The 23,278-nt window shown below is 35.9% G+C and overlaps 1 protein-coding gene across 2 annotated transcripts in view; it reads right to left on the bottom strand.

The window, feature by feature from the left end:
- Window positions 1–23,278, bottom strand: part of ATP8A1 (ATPase, aminophospholipid transporter (APLT), class I, type 8A, member 1) — a 97,415-nt gene that overhangs the window by 9,811 nt on the left and 64,326 nt on the right. For both annotated transcript variants that reach the window (XM_010006091.1, XM_010006092.1), the window contains exons 27-32: window positions 19,816–19,890; window positions 19,570–19,692; window positions 17,109–17,187; window positions 13,680–13,741; window positions 9,277–9,333; window positions 8,683–8,790 (exon numbers count right to left, since the gene is read on the bottom strand). In XM_010006091.1, coding sequence (XP_010004393.1) covers window positions 8,683–8,790; window positions 9,277–9,333; window positions 13,680–13,741; window positions 17,109–17,187; window positions 19,570–19,692; window positions 19,816–19,890 — 504 coding nt within the window. The remainder of the gene's footprint in view (window positions 1–8,682; window positions 8,791–9,276; window positions 9,334–13,679; window positions 13,742–17,108; window positions 17,188–19,569; window positions 19,693–19,815; window positions 19,891–23,278) is intronic.

Genomic DNA, 23,278 nt, shown 5'->3' with positions numbered 1-23,278 from the left:
CCCTTTAAGGGCTTAGCTGCAGATTAGAAATCCTGGCTGCAAAACATTTTTAATGTAATGATGAAGATCAACTGTTAGGAAATTACATTACAAAAGGAACAGAGAATATTCCCTTTTTCTTCACTATGAAATGTTCTACTGAAACAGATATCTCAGATTTTAAGAAGCCTCCTGAAAGAGAGAAAGAGGAAAATAACAGTAAAATTCTTGCTGCAGAAGAGTTTATGAGAACCATTTTCAGTTTATCTGTCAGTTAACTAGCTGAAAAATAACCTTTATAAATTAAATACAATTAGACACCTGGATAAGAAATTAGAAAAGACAGAAAATGTTGCCAAGATGAGATTTATCACACTACTTTTAATCATATTTGTAATCAGAGGATATTAGTTATTCTGCAAGAAAAGGCTACACTCTCCTCTTTTTGCCTTGGAGTAAAAGATTCACAGGGGAACCTACCTGAGCTAATTCAAAGGTGACATGAGAAATAGCAGCTGGCAAAGGAGATGCAAAGTCATGATGAGCAGATGGAGTTCTGGTGGTTCTATAGGAACTGTTACCAGTGTGGGGGTGGTCTGCACTGCAACAGACATAACATGAAGGAGTATAGGAAACACTAAATTTCACTAGAATTTGAAAGAACTGATGTAATTCTTGACTCCTGCCCATCAGAAGAGGAAGTTGCTATGCAAAAAGATGGCAGCTGAGTATTATTAATCTTTTAAGTGTCCTTGTATGCAGAACCACAACAGGAATGTGTCCTGATTTTGATTTTTTAAACAGAAAAAATCTCCCATAATATTTGTTTATAAAGGAGATTGGCAGTAATATGGTGAGAGAAAGAATTCTGTTAAATGCTGACACCGTGAAAAGACTAACCAATAAAAATGAAGAATATTAGAATGGTAAGACTACCAAGACAGACCATTGAAAGCAGAAATGGTAAATTCAGTAATTCAAGGATCAGCTCTTCTGTGTCTGTTTGTACCTGTGCAGTCAAAGAACAAGAATGGGAATGTAACTATTGAATTTGGAATAGGATCTTTGAAGTGAATCTGGGAATGGCAAACTGGCTAACAAATATCTACTACTAGAATAAGTACAGTTAAACTTTGAAGGTCTGAGGACTCGAAATATAAACTACCTAATGAGAATTAAAAGGGAAAAAGAAAACCACAGAATCACAGACTGAAAAGTCCTTTATGAAAATATTTTTGGATTCCTGAAGTGAAAGACTAAAAGCAAATGTTAAATGAAATAACTTAAGCTAAAATATGATAGTATCAAATGGTAACATAATTCTAGGCTCTCGAGTGAGGACAAATGATTAAAATGGTATGTGTTATGTGATGAATTCTGATTAACTTAAACAATTCTTCAATAAATCACTGAGTTATTTTATGAAGTAATAACATTCTCCACAAACGTACACTGACATATTTTGTTTCTCTAAATGGGAGGTTCACCTAAGCATATAGGGGAAGACAGATACAGATCACTGATAATTGTTCTGTAAATACTTACAGGTTTGTAAAAGACAAGCTGGGAAAAAAAACAGAGGGGGGATGAAAATGTGCTAAAAATGTGGGAAAATGCACACAGGGGCCTTTTGCTAAGAATGGGCTTGAAAAAGTGTTTGACTATGAAGGAAGACCTTTGTCTTGTCATTTAATTATTTCAATGTTTGTGAAAATGGTATTTCAAACATGCTCTGTTAATAAGCAATAGTCCCTCGCTGAAAATTTACAACATGAATTATTCCTCCCAGAATGAAGACCTAGAATTTTGGCTAATATTGTAATCCAAATTGGTTATAAGCAGTGAAGCAGGAGGAAAAAAAATAATAATAAAAAATCACTCTCTAACTCAACTACCCCAGATACTAGCCATTGAAGAATGTTTTTGCAAATATTGTGATAATGAAGTGAAAATAGAGCAACTTTTGTATTTGTTTACCATACAGTGCTCAAAGCAATTTTTAAAAATACAGATTGTCAACTGAGTATCTGACAGGTTCCCTTAACAGGATGGCACAGTACTTCTCTTGTTGCACTGAAGAATTTAAAGAATCATTACTTTTCAGATTTTAGAGGAATTATTTTTAACTCCCCCTGCTGATACTGAGGAAAAGTACCATGGTAATTCTCTTAAATATGCAACCATTTAAATTTATTTATTATGCAAAAGTTATTTTAGTAACACTCCTCCGTTTTTAAAAATGCAAGAGACACATACCCTTTAATAGCTAGAGAGACAACACAGTAGGACACAAGCAGAAAGATCCTCATAGAGAAGCTGTTGATGTACGGGGCTGGAGGAGCAGACAGTGAGGTAGGCTGAAAAATGTTGGAATGGCCTGATCCAGAGGGTAGCACAAAGTCTGGCTTGAGGCCAGTAACTAATAGTGTGCCACATGGGGTTAGTATTGCAGTCCATTCCTGTTTAATATCTTCATTAAAGATCTGGATGATAGGGTAGAGTGTACCCTCAGGAAGTTCACTAATGACACAAGACTGGGAGGAGTGGCAGCTGCACCACAGAATTGTGTTGCTATCCAGAGAAATCTCAACAGGCTGGAGAAATGGGCTGACAGAATCTCATGCAGTTCAATAAGGAGAAATATGAGATCCTGCACCTGGGGAGAAACAACTCCATTCATCAGTATATACTGGGGGACACCCAGCTGGAAAGCAGCTTGGCAGAAAAGGACTTGGGAGTCCTGGTGGACTCCAAGTTGAACATGACCCAACAATGTGCCCTTGCATCAAAGGAGATGAACAGTATCTTCTGCTTAAAGAAGAAAAGTACTGCTAACAGGGATCGAGGGAGGTGCCCTCTACTCAGCATTGACAAGGCCACATCTGGAGAAGTATCCAGTTCGGGGTTCCCAGATATGAACAAACTGGAGAGAGTCCAATGAAGGGCCACAAAGATGATGAGAGGCCTGAAACATGTCTCACATGAGAAGAAACACTGACAGAATTGGGTACCATCTAACCTAGAGAAGACTCAAAGGAGATCTCATCAATGGAGACGGATGCTCAAAGGGAGGCCGTAAAGAAGACTGAGTGAGGCTGTTTCCAGTGATGCCCTGTGACAGAACAAGGGTCAGTGAGCACAAAATGAAACAGAGGAGACTCCACTCAAACATCAGGATAGTTGTTTTTTTTTTTCTGTGAGGCTGGCTGAACACAAACACAAGTTGCCCAAGAGAGCCTGTGGAACCTCCATCCTTGATGATATTAAAAAGCCATCAGTACATGGTCCTGGGCAACTTGCTCTAGGTGTCCAGGAGGTTGGACCAGATAACTTCCAGAAGTTCCTTTCAACTGCACCCACTCTAGGGTAGTATACTAGCCTGAATGCTGGCTTTGCTCTCCATAAATTTCCCCTCTCAGATCAGACTTTAGATAAACCTCTCCCCAGAGGAGATCTGTTCGTTAGAGTCTGAAGTATCTGGACAGCTACCTTTTCAAAAAGCTGGTGTGGTTCTGTGTTTGTGGGGTTTTTTGTTTGTTTGTTTCTTTTTTGTGAGCGTTCATAAAAAAAATAATTAGTAGGGGGATTAAAGGATGTATACTTGATATTTTAACAAGCACAATTGTTTATGAGAGAAACAATATTTAAGAAACCAATACTATTAACATAGTATATTCTAATAAGTCTTTTCTACACTGTGCAGCTAAATCACCCAAGGAGTATTATTTTTTTTTCCCAAATATTCTGCAAACCCAAATCAAGTGATCTAAAATTCTGTAAATTACATGCTTGTTCCTAAAATTTAATTTCTGTCAGTAGTTTTCTAGATCCCCTGGGTCTGACAGAGCAGAAACAGATGGTGCTTTGGAGAACTTTACAGTGCATGATCTGCAGCACCACAATTTAAAAACTCTGCAGATACTGTAACTTTGCTTTTAATCTCAATGTCCCACTTCTTATTCCTGCAAGTGTTACAATTTTAAGCTAATTTATCAATTCAATAGGTGAATAAAAAAACACCTAACAACTTAGAACACACAACTGCAATGAACCCAAAAGAGTCTCATTTCAGACTATTAAAAGAGACACATCTTAAACCTGATCTGCTACAGTACCTAAGCTAGCAATGGATGCTATATAATTAGCTACTTACGTTATCACCCCTTTCATCACTTATCTCTTCCTTCAACTTTACAGCCTATTTTAAATTTTCTTCTACTTAATAAATCCCATTGCTTCACTCACATTTTGGGTAAATTTTTCCCTCCAGGCTGTGTATGCAGAAAGACAATGGTTGACTGAGTTTTAACCTGAATATCATCCACAGTGAAAACAAATGAAGTTTTCTTTTTTTTTTTTTTTTTCTTAAACTGGAATAGGACCTGTTTTAAGATTGACAAAATTAACTGGTTTCTTTTTTGAATGTTGAATGTTCTAAGGTTTTGTCAGCATTTTCCTTGAGAAACATCTTTCAGCTATTGTCACCCAAATGGCTGTTATCAATCTAACAGATGTCAGCTACATAACTACTAGTTATTGATATCAGGAGGACACCTGCACTGGGATACTTCTGCTCGTGTGTCACCTTTCAACTCTTCTGGTGCACTACCTTAAAGTGACTTATGTATCACAGTTCGGGAAAATGTCAAATTAAACTGAATTGCCTAATTATATGCACGGAAGTAAATGGCCATTCACATAATTCATTTTACCAGCTACCACACCATTACCCAGAATTACCAAATGGCTTCAGAGAAATTATAAAAATATGCTTAGTTATTTCAGAGAGATCCATTTATTCACTTGAAATTGATAAATCAGATTTTTTATCTGTACTATTCCAATTGCATGCTCATTTGCATGAAAAAAAGGACATGTGGTAGAAGACAAAGGCTCTCCCTTTTCTATTAAGGATTGTCTGAGCTAATGTTCCAGATCTTTATGGGACAAGTCCTTTCACACAGGCCTTCTTCCTGCCCCCATTGGGAAGTCTAAGGGAAAGGAATTTGCTGTCTTGGGATGGTTTGACTCTCACCATATCCCTTTTCGAGTAGCAACAGAAGGAAGTAGGACACATCTCCTGGAGGCTTGGAGAAATACATTTCCATATGGGAAGCAAAGCCCAAACACTCTGTAATCAAACAATGATGAAGCTCAGATGAGCAAATGAAAATGTATTCAAGATGTGCACTGAGCACACAGAACTGGGAAAAGGAATGAGACACTCAATTAGATTAAACTAAAGTTTGTATCTCTCCAGGGAAGCAGAACATTTGTTTCAGACTCTATTTCTCTCTGGTATGTCTCAGACAAAAGTGTCTTTTCTCATCCAGAAAAAAATCCATCTTCTACACAGGCTTAGATATTTAGGCTGGCTTTCTCATCACTGCGTTTATGTCCCTGTAAGGTACTGGATCCCTGGGAAGAACAAAACGACTTGACATTCTCCTGACACCTAAAAGCAGAGACCATCATGCTATGACTCCTCTTTTATCAATTCTAATTACTCTAAGCTCTGGATAACATGGATAAAACACAATCTATTTGGCAACCTAGTTACCACTATATATAGGACTTAGGAGTCCTATAACATGGAGAGCTATGTAGTACCCCCACTGTGAGGAACAGTACTGTCCAGTTGGGATGAGCTGGTCCAGCGTGGGAGTAGCAATCCTGAAAGAACACAAGAGTCTTAATGCCAGAACTGCCTCAGCATTATGTGTCAACAGAGCACTTTGGATCAAAGGAGTCTTTGGTATCTCTAGGGAGATGTAAATGTATTTTTTAGGAATAGATGAAAAAATATGAGTTTCAAAATATTTATATGAAGCCTCTCCTCTGCATCAAATCAATGATTTTTCCATCAGCTTTTTCTCTCCCCCTCCAAGAGATTATTTTATTTTATTGGAATAGAATCAGCAATAAGCAACAAGAATCTTATTATTTTAATGACATTTATATGGAGTTAGGGTGAATCCTTATTAGAGAGTTTCAGTAGGTTCTTTTCTGTCTAAAAGTAATAAAAAAGATGCTTGTAGGAGAAAGAAATCATGATCTAGTTGGGGATGAAGGCTGGATGTATATCATATCAAGAATAATACTAACTAGTAAGACTACAAAGATTAAAGGTAGAATTTTTGTTACGATCTGAAAGGGAGTACATTTAAACTTCATAAGGATTATAGTTTATAAATCTCCTTGTAAATCTATAGTTTATTCAAACAGTGTCATTTTTAATGAACACATTTGAAAAAAAACACAAAACAAAAAACATCAAAACCCCAAACACCCAAAACTCCCCTTCAGCATAATGTATCAGATTAGGCCATGGCAAAACAGACAAAAAGCTACAGAAGCAGAGGTCAGCTTTTGTCTTGATCATTTATTTTCTTCCAAATGTACCTGGATGAAGTCTTCAAGTCTCACTTGCATATTTTAAGAAATTGGACAAGCAGTATTTGCACAGGCAAGCAGAGATGTCCATATGGATTTGTTTCTGTCATACCACAATCTTTTCCACAGCTAAATTTGCAAATCTCTTAGTTTGAATTCATACAGAGGCCTGGACTTGCTTCAGAGAAACCCAGTGAATTCTGGCCTGCCAGAGACCACCCGGTCAGGGAGGGGGCTTCCAGGAGAGTAGACAGAACTCCTGCTTGCAATCTGAGCTGCAGTTTTTGCTGACAGGACTTTTAGCCACACAGAACATAGCTCAAAAAGCTAGACCAGAGCTTTTAAAATAAGCTCTTACATTCTGTGAGATGTTTAAGAGGATTTATTCTGAAGTTACTTAGAACTATATTCTTAGAAAGAAAACAAAACCAACTTCACCCAACAACAGTTGCGGTTCAGAGAAGCTGGTGAAGGGTCTAGAGAACAAGTCATAGGAGGAGCAGCTAAGGGAACCAGGGATGTTTAGTTTGGAGGAGGCTGAGGGGAGACCTCATTGCCCTGGAAGGAGGTTGTAGGGACGTGGGTGTTGGCCTCTTCTCCCAAGTAAATAATGACAGGACCAGAGGAAATGGTCTGAAGTTGCAGCAGGGGAGGTTTAGATTGGATATTAGGAAGAATTTGCTTTTTGTCTTGTGGAGTTTTGTGCTTTGTTTGTGGGTTTTTTTCTTTGTTGTTAAGTTGGACTCCGTGATCTCAGAAGTCCTTTCCAACCATGAGTATTCCCAAACAACTGCCTGCACATACACACATACAAAGCTACTATATACGCATACATGCATAAGCAAACATACCAACAAAATACCCATTTCAAGTACAGATGCAGTTTTATCACAACAAATAAATGTATTTGGGTTCATAAGTCAGACTACTTCAGTGTCTTGTTGGATTCAGACCCCAAGATCATTTATTTATGTTGACAGTTACAACTCTTTACAAACAACTCTGTCCAATTTCATAGAAATATTCCCTTTAAAAGCATCTTTTGTTCACAATACGTCCAGAGACCTTACTAAGTAAAATACTTCAATTACTTCATTCAGAATAATATCCATAATTAATTTTGATTAGTGAAGGCAACATATTTATGTATAAAAGCTACAAATATACATGGGTAAGAGGTTATAATAGAGACAAAAGCCAGAGAGAAATAGCATAATATAATTTTTCTTAGGAACTCAAGTACTTAAGTTAATTCCTGATGCTTTCCATTAAAATGTAGTAGCTATATAAATGCCTATATACTAATTTCCCCATAAGTGGTTACATAGGAGGTGAGATTTGTGGGTCTGAATTTCCTCCAAGTTAAGAAAAGACATGTACTTAAATTTCCCACATCCTGCATGGATTTTTAAATTTCTGAATTATATCACAGAGGTGGAGTTAAAGGCTTGATTTAGTTGATATGCTTTGAGAACCGTTAGAAGAGTATCCTCCTGAAACAAGCAGGTATTCCCAGTCTCTGATTCCCACTGAGATTTGGACATTAGTGTCTGGGAAATGAATACTAAACTTAAGATATTCCAGGAACTTAATGGTTTTGAGAATTGGTGACTGAAGTCCCAATTAGATCAGCAAAGGCAGCAATTAAGCATCTTTTATGTATTCAGTCTTATTTGCAATATTCAGAGCAAATTTACACAAATGGGATAATAGATGAAAAATAAACCAGTAATTATTGTCAAAAGGTTAAAGATACAGTATATAATAATGCATTCCAAGCAGCACATTAACAGAAGAGAAGTGTGCATGAAAAGGAGCTGCTCATGCAATGTTATGGCACCTCAGTTTGAGTCATTTTGCAGTTTCAAGGCCTTAGCAAATCTGCAAAACTGAAGATGAAAAAATAGCCTTAAGCAATGCACTACTTGTGCTACCTTGTTATACGAAAAATCTCCAGCCAAATAGGCACTGTAATTCTGAGTTCTGAATTAGGCAAGACTTCTTAGAGAAAATTAAAACTCACTAAAGAACTACAAAGCAGCTTACCTGTTTATTCTTCCTCACTAGACTTCACAGTCTGTTCGCTGAACTCCATTTTCACAAGGGTAAAAATGAATTCTATTTTATGTAAACAAGGCTACCACACTGGGTATAAAAGATATATAAAGATATATATATAAAAGGTATAAAAGAAACAACCCTCTTACCCACCTCTAGTTAGCAGAAGGATCCAATAAGGATTAGGCCCCTAATAAAGACTGAAAGAATATTCTCTGCACACATTCAGGTATTACTTAAAATATACTTTACCTCTCCTGACATATCAGGTGCCATAGGAATGACTGGCCACAAAGAAGAGTAGATTCCAAAAAACACTACCCAAAGTGCTATGCTGCCCCAGATAGCTATATGGCTGAACTGTTGAAACAAACAAAAGAAGAAAACAGAACAATAATCACAGACATATTATGACATCAAAAAAGATCTTTGCTACATTGTATTTACAATGAGATTCTAGTATGTACGATGAATTTTCCATGCCTTGTATTAATTTAACTCTGCTACTTTAGTTATCTATTTCTTACAGCAAGGCAAGACTTTCAGCAGCAATATTCCTGCATTTTAAGCCAATTTAAGCTCAATTATAATCAGTTCAGAGTAATTTGATATTTCTTGTTTAAGGATAACTTTAAGCCTTATCCCAACATCCTCCTTTTCAATATTAAAAGTTATTTTTTATATCTGGATATTCTGTCCTTCCACACAGAAACCACAGCTTAGTTTGATACTGTGGGGAGAGCTGACAAACTGTAAGGGCATAATATAACAAATAAGAAGAAAATAATACAATTATTCATCATATTTTATAGAACATTTGAGAATATGGTAAAGACATTTGCTTACCAAAGTCCAATATGAGGTCTCTAATCCAGCCTTCAAGCACACAGTCAGAACCACAAACTTCAATGAAAGGAAGAGAGAAAGAGAGAGAGAGGATTCTTATTTAATATAATATTCTGCTATCAAACAGAATTTATTAGTTTGGGTAAAGTTTCAGAAGAACAGAGGAAAAAATTTACTAATTTTCTTACCTCATGTTTACATGCATAAATAAAAGAAGGGAAGGATAATCAATCTCATAAATGTAAATGTGATTTTATTAATAAATTACACCAAAATCCTGTGTGTGTGAATGCACCTACCTGTGTAACACGATCCAAACCAAAATTCATGAAGCAAATAGCAAGAATTTCTGTGGACCTGCAGAAGCTACAGAACAGTGCTTCTGCTTTAACAGAATCTAGCCCCAAAAAAGGTAGGACTCTCAGCTGCCTGAAAATGGATTTCATTTAGATCACAGCTAACTTTATTTTTCCTCTTCTTTTGTAAGTGTTTGTGCTTAGATCTGAAGTTTAAGTGTTCATTTGAAACGGCCATAGTAAAAAGCCACTAGAAGATTTAAAGATACACCTTAGTAATGAGCTAGTAATATTTATTAGCTTCCACTAATAATCTCCACTCATTTGATTTAGAAAACTCTTATTTTGTATTAGAAAACTTAAGCATTTCCCTTCCCTTCTAGAACTCTGCAAGTCTGTTTTTTACAAAGTCATTAGCTTCTTTATCGACTGTATTTTGGTTACACAGAAAGGCTCAAGTGTAGTCCACTTCAGTAGAGATGGCAAGACCTTCTAGTTATGGAAAGCATCACTACTACTTTTTACACAGAGATGTATTTAGGTCTAGATGCTGGGCTGAAAACTTGAAATTGCTCAAGATTACATAACTTACATTAATCTAAATTAAAAAAATAAGTAAATTGTTCACTTCTCTGGTAGTTCATTAGTAAATTAATTACCTTTGCCAAACCCTGAAAAACCAAAGAGCTAAATGTTGCCAGCCTAAGACCTATGTTCTACACACAAAATGACATGTTAAATGAGTCTGTTATTTTCATTCCTTCATCTTCAATCTTTTCTTAACTATTTTTATGGATCAGACTCTGAAAATGTCATGCAATTGTCCTGTAGGACATGCTCTATTTCAGCTTAGTGATGAGCAGTGTAGAGCTTATAATCCCACAGCAAAGGCTAGTTGTTTCAGTTATTTTATTATGTCCTTACTTCGAAATTCACATGAACGAGTTTTCTTTTTTGTCAGCAGTACATTTTGTAACTCATGTAAATGCACCACAAGTTTTGCCTTATGTGCAATCAGAAGAACATGAGGCTGAAAAACTGAGTTAGAAAGACCCAGCTCCAAGTGTATCAGCTATGGTTTAAACTTATTTGTTGGCCAGGTTGGCAGCAATGACTTAAATGAGTTTGTCTGTGGTTGAACTTCAAGGAGCCTTAGAAACTGACAAGAAATGTACTTCAATCAGAAGTTGAAAATAACTGGTTAAATATATTTAACAAGTCTTTTGCTATGTCTGCTGTCCACAGAAGGACACAAATCATACAAGAAAGCTTTCACTCTTAAGTTTATGCTTTTAATTCCAGAATTTCTATTCAAATTACTGCATTATTACAGACAAAAAAATGACATCACCACAATTCCATTATCTAAAATGTGTAAAATCTAATTAGAAGAAAATTAAGGACCATGATGAGTGCTATAATTTACTTAATTCTATCCAGTGCTGGTGCTATATTTGGATGAATAAAAAAATAATTTCAGTGAAAAAAACCCCTTCTCATCTGGTACACTTGCTTGCTACTTTTGAGTCAGCTGTACAAAAAGAAAATATTCTTCTTCAGGATCAGACAAAGAATTCTTATTGCACAGACCTACCATGTACACAAAACAGACAATGCCAGTGCCTGAAAGGAGACAGACACTTTGTACATATATATCCTCCTTGCTTAAGTGATTCCCCTAACAAAGTTACCAGCAGCTTCCTCAGAAATTTGGGATTTATTTGCTCCTCTACAGCCAAACTAACAATAGCTCACTGAATCCTACCCAGTAAACATGGAAACAAACTGATGCTCTGTATAAAGCACTGAGCTTTTTTAAAAAGACCTCTCAAGAATGGTCATACAAGTATTTTCACAGTGCTCTACTCTTATTTCAAATTCAAGTTTGAATAAATAATCCCAGGATATGATATGGATCAGTCCACGTTCTTGACTTTCTTTGTGGATCCAAAGAAATTGTATTAATTTCTGAATCCCTCTGTTACTGACTTTTGCATGAGTGACGAATGCATAATTTCTAAAAGAGGTTAAAAGCAGTGGGAAAAGTATCTTAGCCTTATGATTTTGACATTTCAAGACAGTGACTGACAACTGCCAGTGCACATACAGATATTTTTTTAAAAATAATAATAAAAAATATTCCCCTTCCTCCCAATTTTTGAAGTCTCTCATATCTTCATGTGTGCTTCTGACCTCCCTGAATTACTGCGCAAGAGCAGGAACACATCAATTTTAACCCCCACCCCTCCCTAGATTTTCAATCTGAAGTGAAGGAAAGTGGATAATCTCAAACTTGAATTCTCATGGTGCCAAACCTGGCTTTTGGAAGAAAGTGCAGTGCAGAATGACTGGGTAGGATGAAGTTTTAAGATTGCTTCAGGAAAGCACTTCAGCTGTGATTGGAGCAGTATGCTGAATTAATTGGTTTAACACATGAAGAGTGCTAACTCACTCTACAAAATAATGACCAATACAAAGGATACTTATAGAGCAATTAAGGAAAAGGAGATGCTAGCAGAAAACTTGGCTTAGATACTAGGATACTGAAGTTATGCAACTCATGCATACCTACATACAATTAATAAAATAAACTTCTGCTGAACTGAGCAAGTTGGAGGCCTGTGGCCAGTGGTGTCTCCCAGGAGTCATTACTGGGTCCAGTTTTGTTCAATATCTTAATAAATGACCAGCGTGAGGGGATAGAGTGTATCCTCAGCAAGTTTGTTTATGATACAAAACTGAGAGGGGTGGCTGACACACTGGAAGGCTGTGATGCCATCCAGTGAGATCTAGACAGACTAGAGAGCTGGGCGAAGGCAAATCTCATGATTCTGTAGTGGACCTGCTCTGGCAGTGGGGTTGGACTTGATGGTCTCCAGAGGTCCCTTCCAACCTACCATTCTGTGATTCTATTTTATGAAATCATAATATGAACAGACCTGTGTCAGTTGAACTACTTCTGTCTACTCTATGTGAACAATTTTTCTATGTGCCTGAAAGAACCAGTTTAAAGTCCACACACCTACTGGCAGAACAAACATTTTATTTTAATTGACACAGCAGCAGGTCATCGACAGAACGGGCTGTGGTTGCTCAGTCCTTTATGCTCTTTAACCTTGCTGGTTAGCTGACTAGAAAACACTGTCCAAAATGTTCTCTCATACGTAGTAGATGTTGACAGTATCTACATTCTCAAAGGACTACAAAGTATTCTAGAATACTTTTGTTTTGTTTTTCAGTTATGACATTTCCCTGTTGTCCAAGGAATTAAGATTTTGATGTGAATTTGTGTTATTACAGCCCCCTTATTTTGATGAAACAATTAATTTATTTTTTGAACCTGCAAGCCACAGGAAGTTGAAAAAGTAATTAAACTCTTAATGTTGAAAAACAAAGGACAGTAAGCACAAGTCTAATTTTGCTTCTAAGAGATCTTGGAAAACCCTCATCTACTGGGTAACATTGATACCTAGCAAGTGAAAAACATGTATTTAGCTTCCTTTATTTATTCTAGGACAAAAAAAAAGATTAAAAAAACCCAAAACAACAATGATGACCAATATATATGAGAACAACAGAAGATTAGTGTTAAGTGTGGGTCATGAGTAATCCTGGCAGTCTTATTGTGGCCAAAGAGGCATCCCACAAATCTTGGTTTCATGTGACTCTATCCCTTTCAAGGCCTGATAATAAATTGAGAGACAAAATGTAACTATATCTTCACAAGTTCACAAACCAGTTCCGTATCTGATAACCTGGGATTTCGCCAATGCAGAAACTTACCTTAAATTAATGAGCATACTAATTAGGGAATTACAGTTCCCATTATTTAAAAAATAGACACTTTAAAGGAAAGGACAGATGTATCTTCTGCATCTTCATAAAAGTATTTTGTTTTAAAAACTGGAATTAGAATGCAAAACACATTTCAAAGCTTCTCAAAGAGTCATTCAGGTACTACTTCTTATTCTAAGGCACTACAATGAATCAAGTCTTCTATGTAGAGAATAATAAATAGTAATAAAATTACATCTATTTAAGAGTTTAAGATAGAGCCAATACAGTCAGTAAGCTGATAGGGCACCAGATAGCTGTAGGAAGACTTACAGTGTATACAGTGTTCCCAAGAAGCAGGTAATCTGAAGTTTTACCATTGCTGAACACAGTACCTGGAGAAGGAAATGGTGATAAAAATAAAAACATTTAAACATTTAAATATTCACCCTATGTGTTTATAATAGCACTATATATATGTATTTATATATATCTACACACACCTTATTTTTGGTACAAAAAAAGATGGTAGCACTTCCTACAGGGTATTAACAGCAGATTTCACCTTGACCCATACTGAACAGTAGAAATCTATTACTTTTATAATTTTTAGTCTTTTATGCATTTGTGTAAAAATAACATACACCCTGGTTCTTAAGTTCAGAATTCTGAAGCACTGCATTTATGCTTATTTAACAAAACTTATTTTATGGCTAGTGCTAAAGTTTGGGCTCTTCTGATCCCAGTTCTGTGAAAGTTCTTGGCAGATGTGGGACAACAGAGCTATCTAGAGGGAATTCCTTGTTTTCAAGTAGAAGTATTGAGCTTGCTAAGTTTTTTTGTGTTCAGTTTAGAAATGCTTTTAGCATTCAAGATTGTTCCTATACTGCATTTAAACCAGAACAGTTATTCTGCTGTAGATGTTCTAATCACTGGGATGTTGCTTTTTACTGCCATCATACGAAGAGGTATAAAACTACTGTGAATGCAGTAAGGAAGCATAAAAGCACAAGACAAAAAAAATAATAGTAATACTGAGGGAGCGTAAGGAAGGATGTTTCCAAAAAGAGGTGTTGGCAGAAAGAGAAGAATAAAGGTGTTCGCGTTTTTTTTTTTTTAGGGGTCTTGAGGGGTTCTAAACTCCTCTGTTTGGGCAAGCCAGAAGAAGGTGACAAGCTCATAAAAATGGTTTGTCTGCTAATTGAGATTGTTTTTGCATTAGTGTTGAGTGTTTTTCCAGCCTTCATATCACCTTTACCCATGACTGAAATTAAATTGACTTCAGTCATGGATGATGAGTGCTCCTTTCTAAAAGCTTTTCAGGAGCTGTGAGGCCAGTTTATCACAGGAAAAAGAAAAGAAAAAAAGCAGCAGGTATTTGTTGATATTGTAAAAATAAAAAAGCAGGTGAAAATTCACACAGACACACAAAACGAGAATAAAAATGCTTGCAAAGAGTTCTCCTTAACCTTCTCCTGCTCCAAGTTGAGGAGCTCACAATGGCTGCCTACTTAGCTGTAGTGATACTGGTTGCACTTTCTGGATTTAACTTTCTCCCTGGGTAGACTAGCACACCACAAAGAACTACGACAGCTCTGGAAGCCTGAAAACAAAGCTGAGACCATGGCTTATTTTAAAGATTATACAAAAGTGAGAACAGTTGGTGGATTTACTTGTACATCTAAATTTGACTTCTGCAATTTACTGTTACATTGACAAAATTTAATCAGCAGAGGCTTCTGTTAAGCTTTAAGTCCTTGTCACTTTTCATATCCACAACAGTACATGGAGTACAAAGACTCTAGCTTTGTGTACTGTACAATGGTTAGGTCCCATGGAGCAAATTCTGACAAACAATTCTTACAAGTCCCAATGTATTCTCTGATCCCATCTCTCTTGGTAAACTCTCCTATAGCATATGCAGTTTGAAATTTTCCACTTACAGACGAGAAAGAAGTGGACAAGTGAGAGAAAAGGGTAGACAGGAGAACATGCTCTAAGAAAAGTGTAGACTGTAAGCTCAGAGATTTTCATTATCTTCAAGGTTTGATTTTCAATATTCTAATAAATACCTGCTCAAACATGCACACCACTGCTTTACAATATATACCCAGCAGTTAAGAGCATAATGAGGAAAAAATAGAGGGAAAAGGCAGGCAGCTAAGTCTGTTTCCATCAGTTAGAGTGCTGGGACTCAGCAGTCTTATGTACAAAGGTGAACTATCCCCCATCCTTCCCATTGCTCCTTTCATGTCTCGGGATCCTCCTGCACCTCTTATTTGCTAAGAGATGGTAGAGACGGACCTAGTCTCAGAAGTTCTTTCTCTGGCACTCATCTACTCCTCCCTAGGAAACCAATAGCATTATTTTTCTTTCCTCTTTACATGCAGCCATCAGAGATTTAATTAACAGCAGCTTCCATCCTATGCTACTTTCTCCTGCATACTGAATCTGTGCACCAGCTGGACTCACAACAGGTACTGGTTATCCTGTTCACCATGTACACAATCCCCAGGTCCCAATTCTGCTCCTCTTACTCACCTGGCCTTTCTCTAGGAATGAAAGAGGAAGACAGAAACCAATTTGTTCAGACTTGCAAAGGCCATGTGTCAGCAGGTCAGTTCTAAGCCTAGGGGCTGTGATCAAAGAGGCCTGTGCTACAGTGCCCTTGCGTGTGCTCGTGCAAGTATCTCAGCTTTGCCATTCACACATGAACTCTATTCTGCATCACCATATACACTCATGAAACACTTCATCATGTAATGCATAAATCTCTCGCACAGATTGGCTAAGACTTTGAATGGGGATATTGCTTTGGATTTGAGGTAGTGGTTTTAAGACTACACATTGACATTTTGGGACCTCTTTCCTCCTAGGCTGTCTAAATGTCTCCAATGCAAACCACTGCAACTGAACTCACATCCAAGGTGAGGTGAGTGGCCTTTCAGGGAAAGCAGACTGCCACATACTTCCTTTTACCCATCAGAAGTCACTGAGTGTAAAACTAGCACTCTGCAAGAAATTCTCCCCTTAACTTTTTCAGGCACACCAGCTGTGTCTGTCTCACTATCTAGTCTCAACAGTTCCAAACTGCCCATAAAAGTATTTCTGCCCCCTATGCCAGGGAAGGCTGCCCGGCTACATCAGAGGAACTGAACAGACTACTAATTTTACAGAGAAGTTGCAGGGTTCACACAGCTTTCCCTCCTGTTCCACTTCCTTCTGCAACTCAGGTGCATATACAGCAGTTGAACTAGAAGAGTGACAAGACTGTGCTATCCAAGATGTCTCAGTTTCCTCTGTCACAAGCCTCTCATATAGATGTAAATTAGTGGGTTAGTATGCCCATGGAGTAACAGGAGAGTAGGAACACACATCAGCGAGAAAAGTTTACAAAAAGTAAGAGACAATGCAAGGGATAGTAGTCATTTAGGATCTTACAGGTATTTACCATGGTAGTGTGTTAGATAAAAAATTAATATAATTAAATAGCATCACCTTTTTCTCCATCTTATTTCAGTTCCCTTAAAACCCATTTATATAGCTTTATGTGAATGCAGTACATAATATTACTCCTACTTTTAACCAGATTTTTAATAAAAAATTGTAAATATATCGCATCTGCTACAGTTCTAGAAATGGTATCTTGAAATTTAATCACACAAAACTGTTAGTATTTATAAAGCTTTCCTAAGAAAAATGAAGGTATTTAGATATTTTGTACCTTTCAAGTTCTGTATTTTTATTTTTCATAAAACTTACCATGCTGGAGGGCTTTTAGTGGAAACCAAAACAGAATGAATGAGTGGAAGAGGCCATTTAAACAATGAAGCCAGAAAACCTAAGGGAAAACAGAAAATCCATGAGAACCATTTGCAATAAACTAGCTCTCTGAACCCTGACCTTTCTTTTTATCTGTTTGTTAGATTCACAAAATGTGTTTCTGTCAGGCCACCACAGCGAAGTAATACTTCACTGACAGGCACTTTCTGCCTCTTAGCACTTCATGGGTCATTTGTTTATTTTTATTTTTTGAAAGAAAGTGTGTATTATCTCCTGCTTTTAATTTCAAATCAAAAGGGAATTAAATGTATACATATGGGAGTATCATCAGAAAAAGTAAACTAAACCAGACAACTGGAACAATTGCTACAATCTAAGTAGGGAATGAAAAAGGACTCTAGCTTTTATAATTCACATTTTGTGTAATAAGAAATTTGGATGGTAGAACAATCAAACCCAGAATTTTACATATACCTACTTATGTATTTCCATATAAAAATAAATTTTAAAAGGTCAAATGAAAGTATCTTCCTTAGATTTCTCCTTATGTGCTCCATTCTTGAAGTGCATCACTTCATCGTATTAAACTTCCTTTAATGTATTTACTAAATAATTCAAAATTTTACTTTCAAACTTATTTTAATTTGTAAAATACGACTTCTGCAAAGAAGCTACTGATGCTTCTGTAATATATTGTATCAAGAAGTAAAAATACTTCATAAAAAATAAGCAACCCATGTTTTCTCATTAACAATGCTTTTGACTATCATAGCCTTTATTGTAACAAACCAATGTTTATTATAAATGTTAAAGTGTTCAAACAACTGAAATTAATTTGCCTGCCTCACAACACTTTCTACAATGTCTCAAGTCTTTTGTTAGGTTCTACAACTACACTAGGTTGTATGATCAATTTTACAATCCAGTACTTGGCACATTTGAACTTGTGCTACTCATTAACCTTTGTCTCTCCTTGTTGCTGTGTCATTACCAGAAGTTTTTATTTGACAGAAAGCACAGGTGGGTGCAAGAAAAATTAGTTCTACTTTTCCATTTTCCTGACCAATTCTTATTGTCACATGCTAATCCTTTAACCTCTGTCATGACCTCATAACCTTTGATCCCTTTTACCATAACAAACATCTGCATCAACATTGAAGGCAGTAATGTTTCCAAATCTTTAACACCAACTATTCAATTTATATAGGTGGGAATTTCGTAGCTGAGAAGTTTGTAGACATTCACTCGTAGCAAATGTTGTATGGGAACCAACACAGAATTTCCAATTAATACATCCGTGCAATAATAAAAGTATCATAGGCTTATTCAAGAACAGAAAAATCCAACAATTATGACTTGCATTATTTATTAGAATTATCACAAGACAAGCATCTGTATTAATGGACCTTGAAAAGTCTGGTATTTGTAGAGCATTCAGTGACATAAGATACTATTTTCCCTAGTTTCCTTACAGCTTTCATGTTTGCTTTAGTGGGTGAACAGATACAGTGAGGAAGGAGGAAAATCTCGTATGCTTCAGTCAGTGAACAAGGATAGTTTAGGCAAATAATTCTATACAGATAGAGGACTCCAGTTTTACAGCACAAGTGGCACAGATATAAGACCTAAGTATGGTTTATCAGCTCTGCACATCTAATACAGATTGAAATCAATTGTCCTGAAGTTCAACATACAATGACATTTCAAGTAATGTCCCAATTATATTTAGAAAATTAAATAAAATCACAAGGAACTCTTACAAACAAATTGCAGAGTCAAGAACAAGTTTAAATTAGCTTTTTAAAGATATGACTGATGGAAAAATCTGTAGAAACTGTATATATTTTATATATTAGACTTCTACATTCTTTTACTACTTCTTATGCTAGTCTCTCTGAGTATTGTCCATTTTTCACCAAAAGGACCCTCAGATTCCTTTTAATCCACCTTGACACATTCTTAACTGACTCAAGGTATTTTTTCCCAAAACTCAAAATGAAACCATAAAATCACAATTCCAAATTGACAAAGAATAGCACCAAGTCCCTCCCTCTACAAATCTAGTGACAGTTCTTATTGTCCTGTGGAAGACATCTCCACAGGCTTCGGTAATCCATTTCCACATAACAGTACCAATACATACAGCCTAGCGACAGAGAGGTCTAAATCACTTCGGCCTATAGAAGACAGCTTTATTATCAGCAGGGAAAAAAAAATATAAAAAACTCAAGGCTGTAAAAAATAAATGCTTGCTGTCCATTTCTGTACTTGCTAAAAATGGGCAAGTATGATTTTCATTATTGACAGACAAGTGGACAACTGGAAATAACAGTAACAAAAATCCCCTCCATTTTTAATCATGAGCAGCATGAAACAAAAAGGATCAACTGTACTGAATTCCTATTAATTTCTGCTTTAATTATATTTTTTAAAATTATACCTTAGTGTTAAAGTCCAATGCATTTTGGGAAGTCTTGTATAATTCAGGATATTTCAGCATGTTTTCTTTTCGGCAGGATCTCTCAAATATTCCAAGAGTTAGTGGAGGCATTGCTGTAAACATCTAGCAGGTGGATTAAAAAAAAATTGCAAAACTTTAGAGGTGACGTCTTGCTCAAAGATTGCTTGCTCAAGAAACTTTCATTACTCTGGTTGAAAATAACTCATAATATGTAAATCATCTTACCAGATTGTAAAGACCTATACACCATCTTTCAAAAAGAATTTGTCCAGAAAAGCCATTGACAAATGCAAACCAGATCTGAAAAAGAGGAGAACCATGTATTACTCAAATATTTTGCAAGAGAAGATGAACAGATTCTCCCTCAGCTTCGTGATAATGGGTATTGCTAGAATACATTTACAATACAGTTGAAAATATTCTGGTTTATACCTTTATGAAAAAATAAATTATAAAAATAAATAAAACTTGCCTTGAAGTACAGATAACAGGCAATCCAGTCAGATATGTGAGCAACTCCATGGAAATATGAAAATGTTTAAAGGATGTAGCTATTTTTAGAAGAAATGTCATGTTGTTTAAGTATTTAAGAGTCATTTAAGCTCACTGCATTTGCAACTCAGGAGAGGATGAGGATTCCCCCCAGCTTTTTTTTTTCCCTTGTTTTTATAAAATAATGTATTAATTTGAGAATTTTGAATTTGAACGAACATTAACCTTCTGTTGTGATTTAGCTAGCAGTCCAAGTGTTATAAAATACTTATTTAAAAAGAAAGGTCTAAATACATGTCCTGAATCTCTTCCAAATATTTGCTACTCTTAAAGGTAAGCAACGTTAAGTCACATCTGAAAATATTTTGGCATGGCTGTTTTAAAGAAATGCAAGTATTTAAGTATTTAAGATAAATTTTCATTTACAATGCAACAGCATCTATAAAACTCTACCAAGCCCCTTAGAAATGCTGTGAAACATCTTACTCTTTAAAAATCCTGTTGCTTTCAGTTTTATTTTGTACAGAATATAAGTAAAAATTTTTAAGCTATTTAAACTGAAAACAGTTTTACTAAAGAATTGTAAAGAAATTCTTTACAGCACAATATTAACTTCCTGAAATCTTAGCATTTACTTTCTTCCAAAGAAAGCATGTAAGTCATGGGCATTTTAAATAAAAAAGTTATCAGGATTTTAAATATAAAAAGGTATGAAAAGGAACTGGAACACCTCTTGGTTAGAGTTTTAGATATAAGCCAAGAAGATACGAAATTTGGTAGCAACCATGGGTTCTAAATCTCTTTTTGAATCTACCAAAAAAATGGCTGGGAAAAAAAAACAACTTTCCATGTAGCTAAAACAAATGCCCTCTGCACTATTGTTTAGTGGAATACCAGATGAGCAACTTTAAGCATGTTTATTATCCAAAAAGAAACATGGATTTTTCCATTGTTTACAAGATAGCATTTGAATGTTCACATTAAGAACATCTACGGCTGAAAAATGATTAGCAGATCGAAAGGGGAGGAAAAAACCACAAAGGATAAATCCAGCCCTCATCTCAGTTTTTAAGTGGGGAAGAAAATAAGCCACCTACTTACCCTAAGTTCTGAACCTTGAACCCTAGAAAAGAACACTCCTAAACATACATGAAAAAACTATTATGGAGCTTACTACAGTGTTAATAGTGACAGTGACAAAACTCAAAGTGGGAAATTTATTCACAGACAAGGTGGTAGACAATTAAGGCAGCTCTACCTGCAAAATAAAGTCTTAGGATATTTTATACATGATACTAACTTTGGAGCAGACTTGGCCACTTCTCCCTTAAGGGGTAGGTCCTACTCTAATACCTCAAATTACTAATCAAGCATCTGTATACATGACAGGTGATAGGTGCCCGTAAGAAATAATTTAGACTGCGGAAGTGAGGGGGAAGTGAAAATTCAGACCATTTTATAATTCAATGGCTGGATAATTTCTACTGAAGATGAAAAATTTTAGATTCACAGCCTATCTAAAATGAGATAAATCTCAACGTAGAGCCTTGTATTTCTAAATTTTCAAACCATACAATGCAAAGAAGTGGGCATGAGCACAGTAACTTTCTGCTGTGTTTTAAACTGAACTTGGTGCAGTTTGCATACATTAAGTAAGCCACAGCATATTGAAAGACAGCACCTAAACTCTACAGCTTAGCAGCAGTGTGAATATACACAGAAGTCCTGCTAATGTTTGGGGTTGTGCATGGTACAGGTCTCAATATAACCACAGGCATTCAACTGATGTGTCAGGCAAAGGAAATTTAGAACAAAATGGTAAACTTCAGTTATGGACATGAACAACAGTGTGTAACTCAGTTGTGGAATGAAAAGGGGTTTGGGAGGGGGAAAAAAAAAAAAAAAAAAAAAAAAAAAGATAACCACCATCCTAAGTTTCCAAAACAAAATACAAGTTGTTCCAGCTCTGATTACTTAGTATAATAGAATTGTCTATGTAGTATCACTTAAATTGTTACCAATGGCCATGTTTAAGGACCTGTGAGTGAACTTTAAATGGGAATTCCATACGTTTCTTCTGTTTCTGTCCTTGTCTTTTCCTTTTTTAAGTTTTCCCCACATGAAACATGTCCTATACAGATCTTAATTTTTTTTTTTTTAAAGCCTTTTTTTTTTCTTAACATAAAACAGTTATATTAGGCTATCACTAGTCATTACTAGCTAGCAGAGCAGTAAGTAAGAATTGGAATTTTTTTTCCTCTCTGGTGTGGAAGAGAGATTTGTATAAATTCATAAAATGAATAGTTTAAGAAAAGAGTATATGCAGTAATGGTAATTATAAAACCAAAGCCTATCCACCAAGGAGTTCTCAGCCTTAATCTCAACCATCATAATAAAGACAAGACAGATGCCTCAATATAAGTATGAGATTCTGCGTAGGCGTATCCTATGTGAGTGTGAGGCCCAGTACAGGCTTAATAATTCACAGTAGAGGAGTCCATTAGAAATTGTAAGTTTTCACTTGTGATTTGTAAACGATAGTTCAAAATATAACCTCTAAAATTACTGGGACTAGTCCCATACAAAAGATGAGGCCTATCTTCAAATATGCATTGCATCAAGCCACAAAGTAGAAAAAGTTATTACAGACCACTTGGAGTTTCTTATGAATAGGAGTTTAAATGTCAATAAACAATGATCACTGGGCAGGACTATTGCTATAGACCTTTACCATTTTCTGAATCAATAAAGCAATGGTTCTTATTTCTCATTACCTCATAAATGCCTAGGAAAAAGGCTGTGTTTCAGATTAAATGGAAACTAATATATTACTTGTTTGATTAGTACAATTAAAAATATACTATGCATCTATTGAGTAAAGGTAGGTATTTTTAGTTATTGTCAGCTAATAAAAGGAAAGTTGTTTAAAGCAACTTCCAGACATGCCTTTCATTGCATTATTTTCTAAACTCCAAGACAGAGGAGGCGTGGCTACAAAAGCTTCACAGACATTTTCCTGATGTAGCATTTCTGCATATTAAGCAGCAGCTTACAAATACTCATTGAGCTCGCTGCTCCCACGCCTGATCTGCACAAAAAACTGAAAAGACAGATTCAAGACTGGCAGTTGTCCTTTCTAGAGACATTCAATTATGAATTTCTGCCCATTCACTCACAGTATTGACATGAGCTATTA

The sequence above is a fragment of the Chaetura pelagica genome, unplaced genomic scaffold, assembly GCF_000747805.2.
Source record: "Chaetura pelagica isolate M959 unplaced genomic scaffold, ChaPel_1.0 scaffold189, whole genome shotgun sequence".
NCBI classification, from domain to species: domain Eukaryota; kingdom Metazoa; phylum Chordata; class Aves; order Apodiformes; family Apodidae; genus Chaetura; species Chaetura pelagica.
This window is presented reverse-complemented; position numbering and strand designations above follow the sequence as displayed.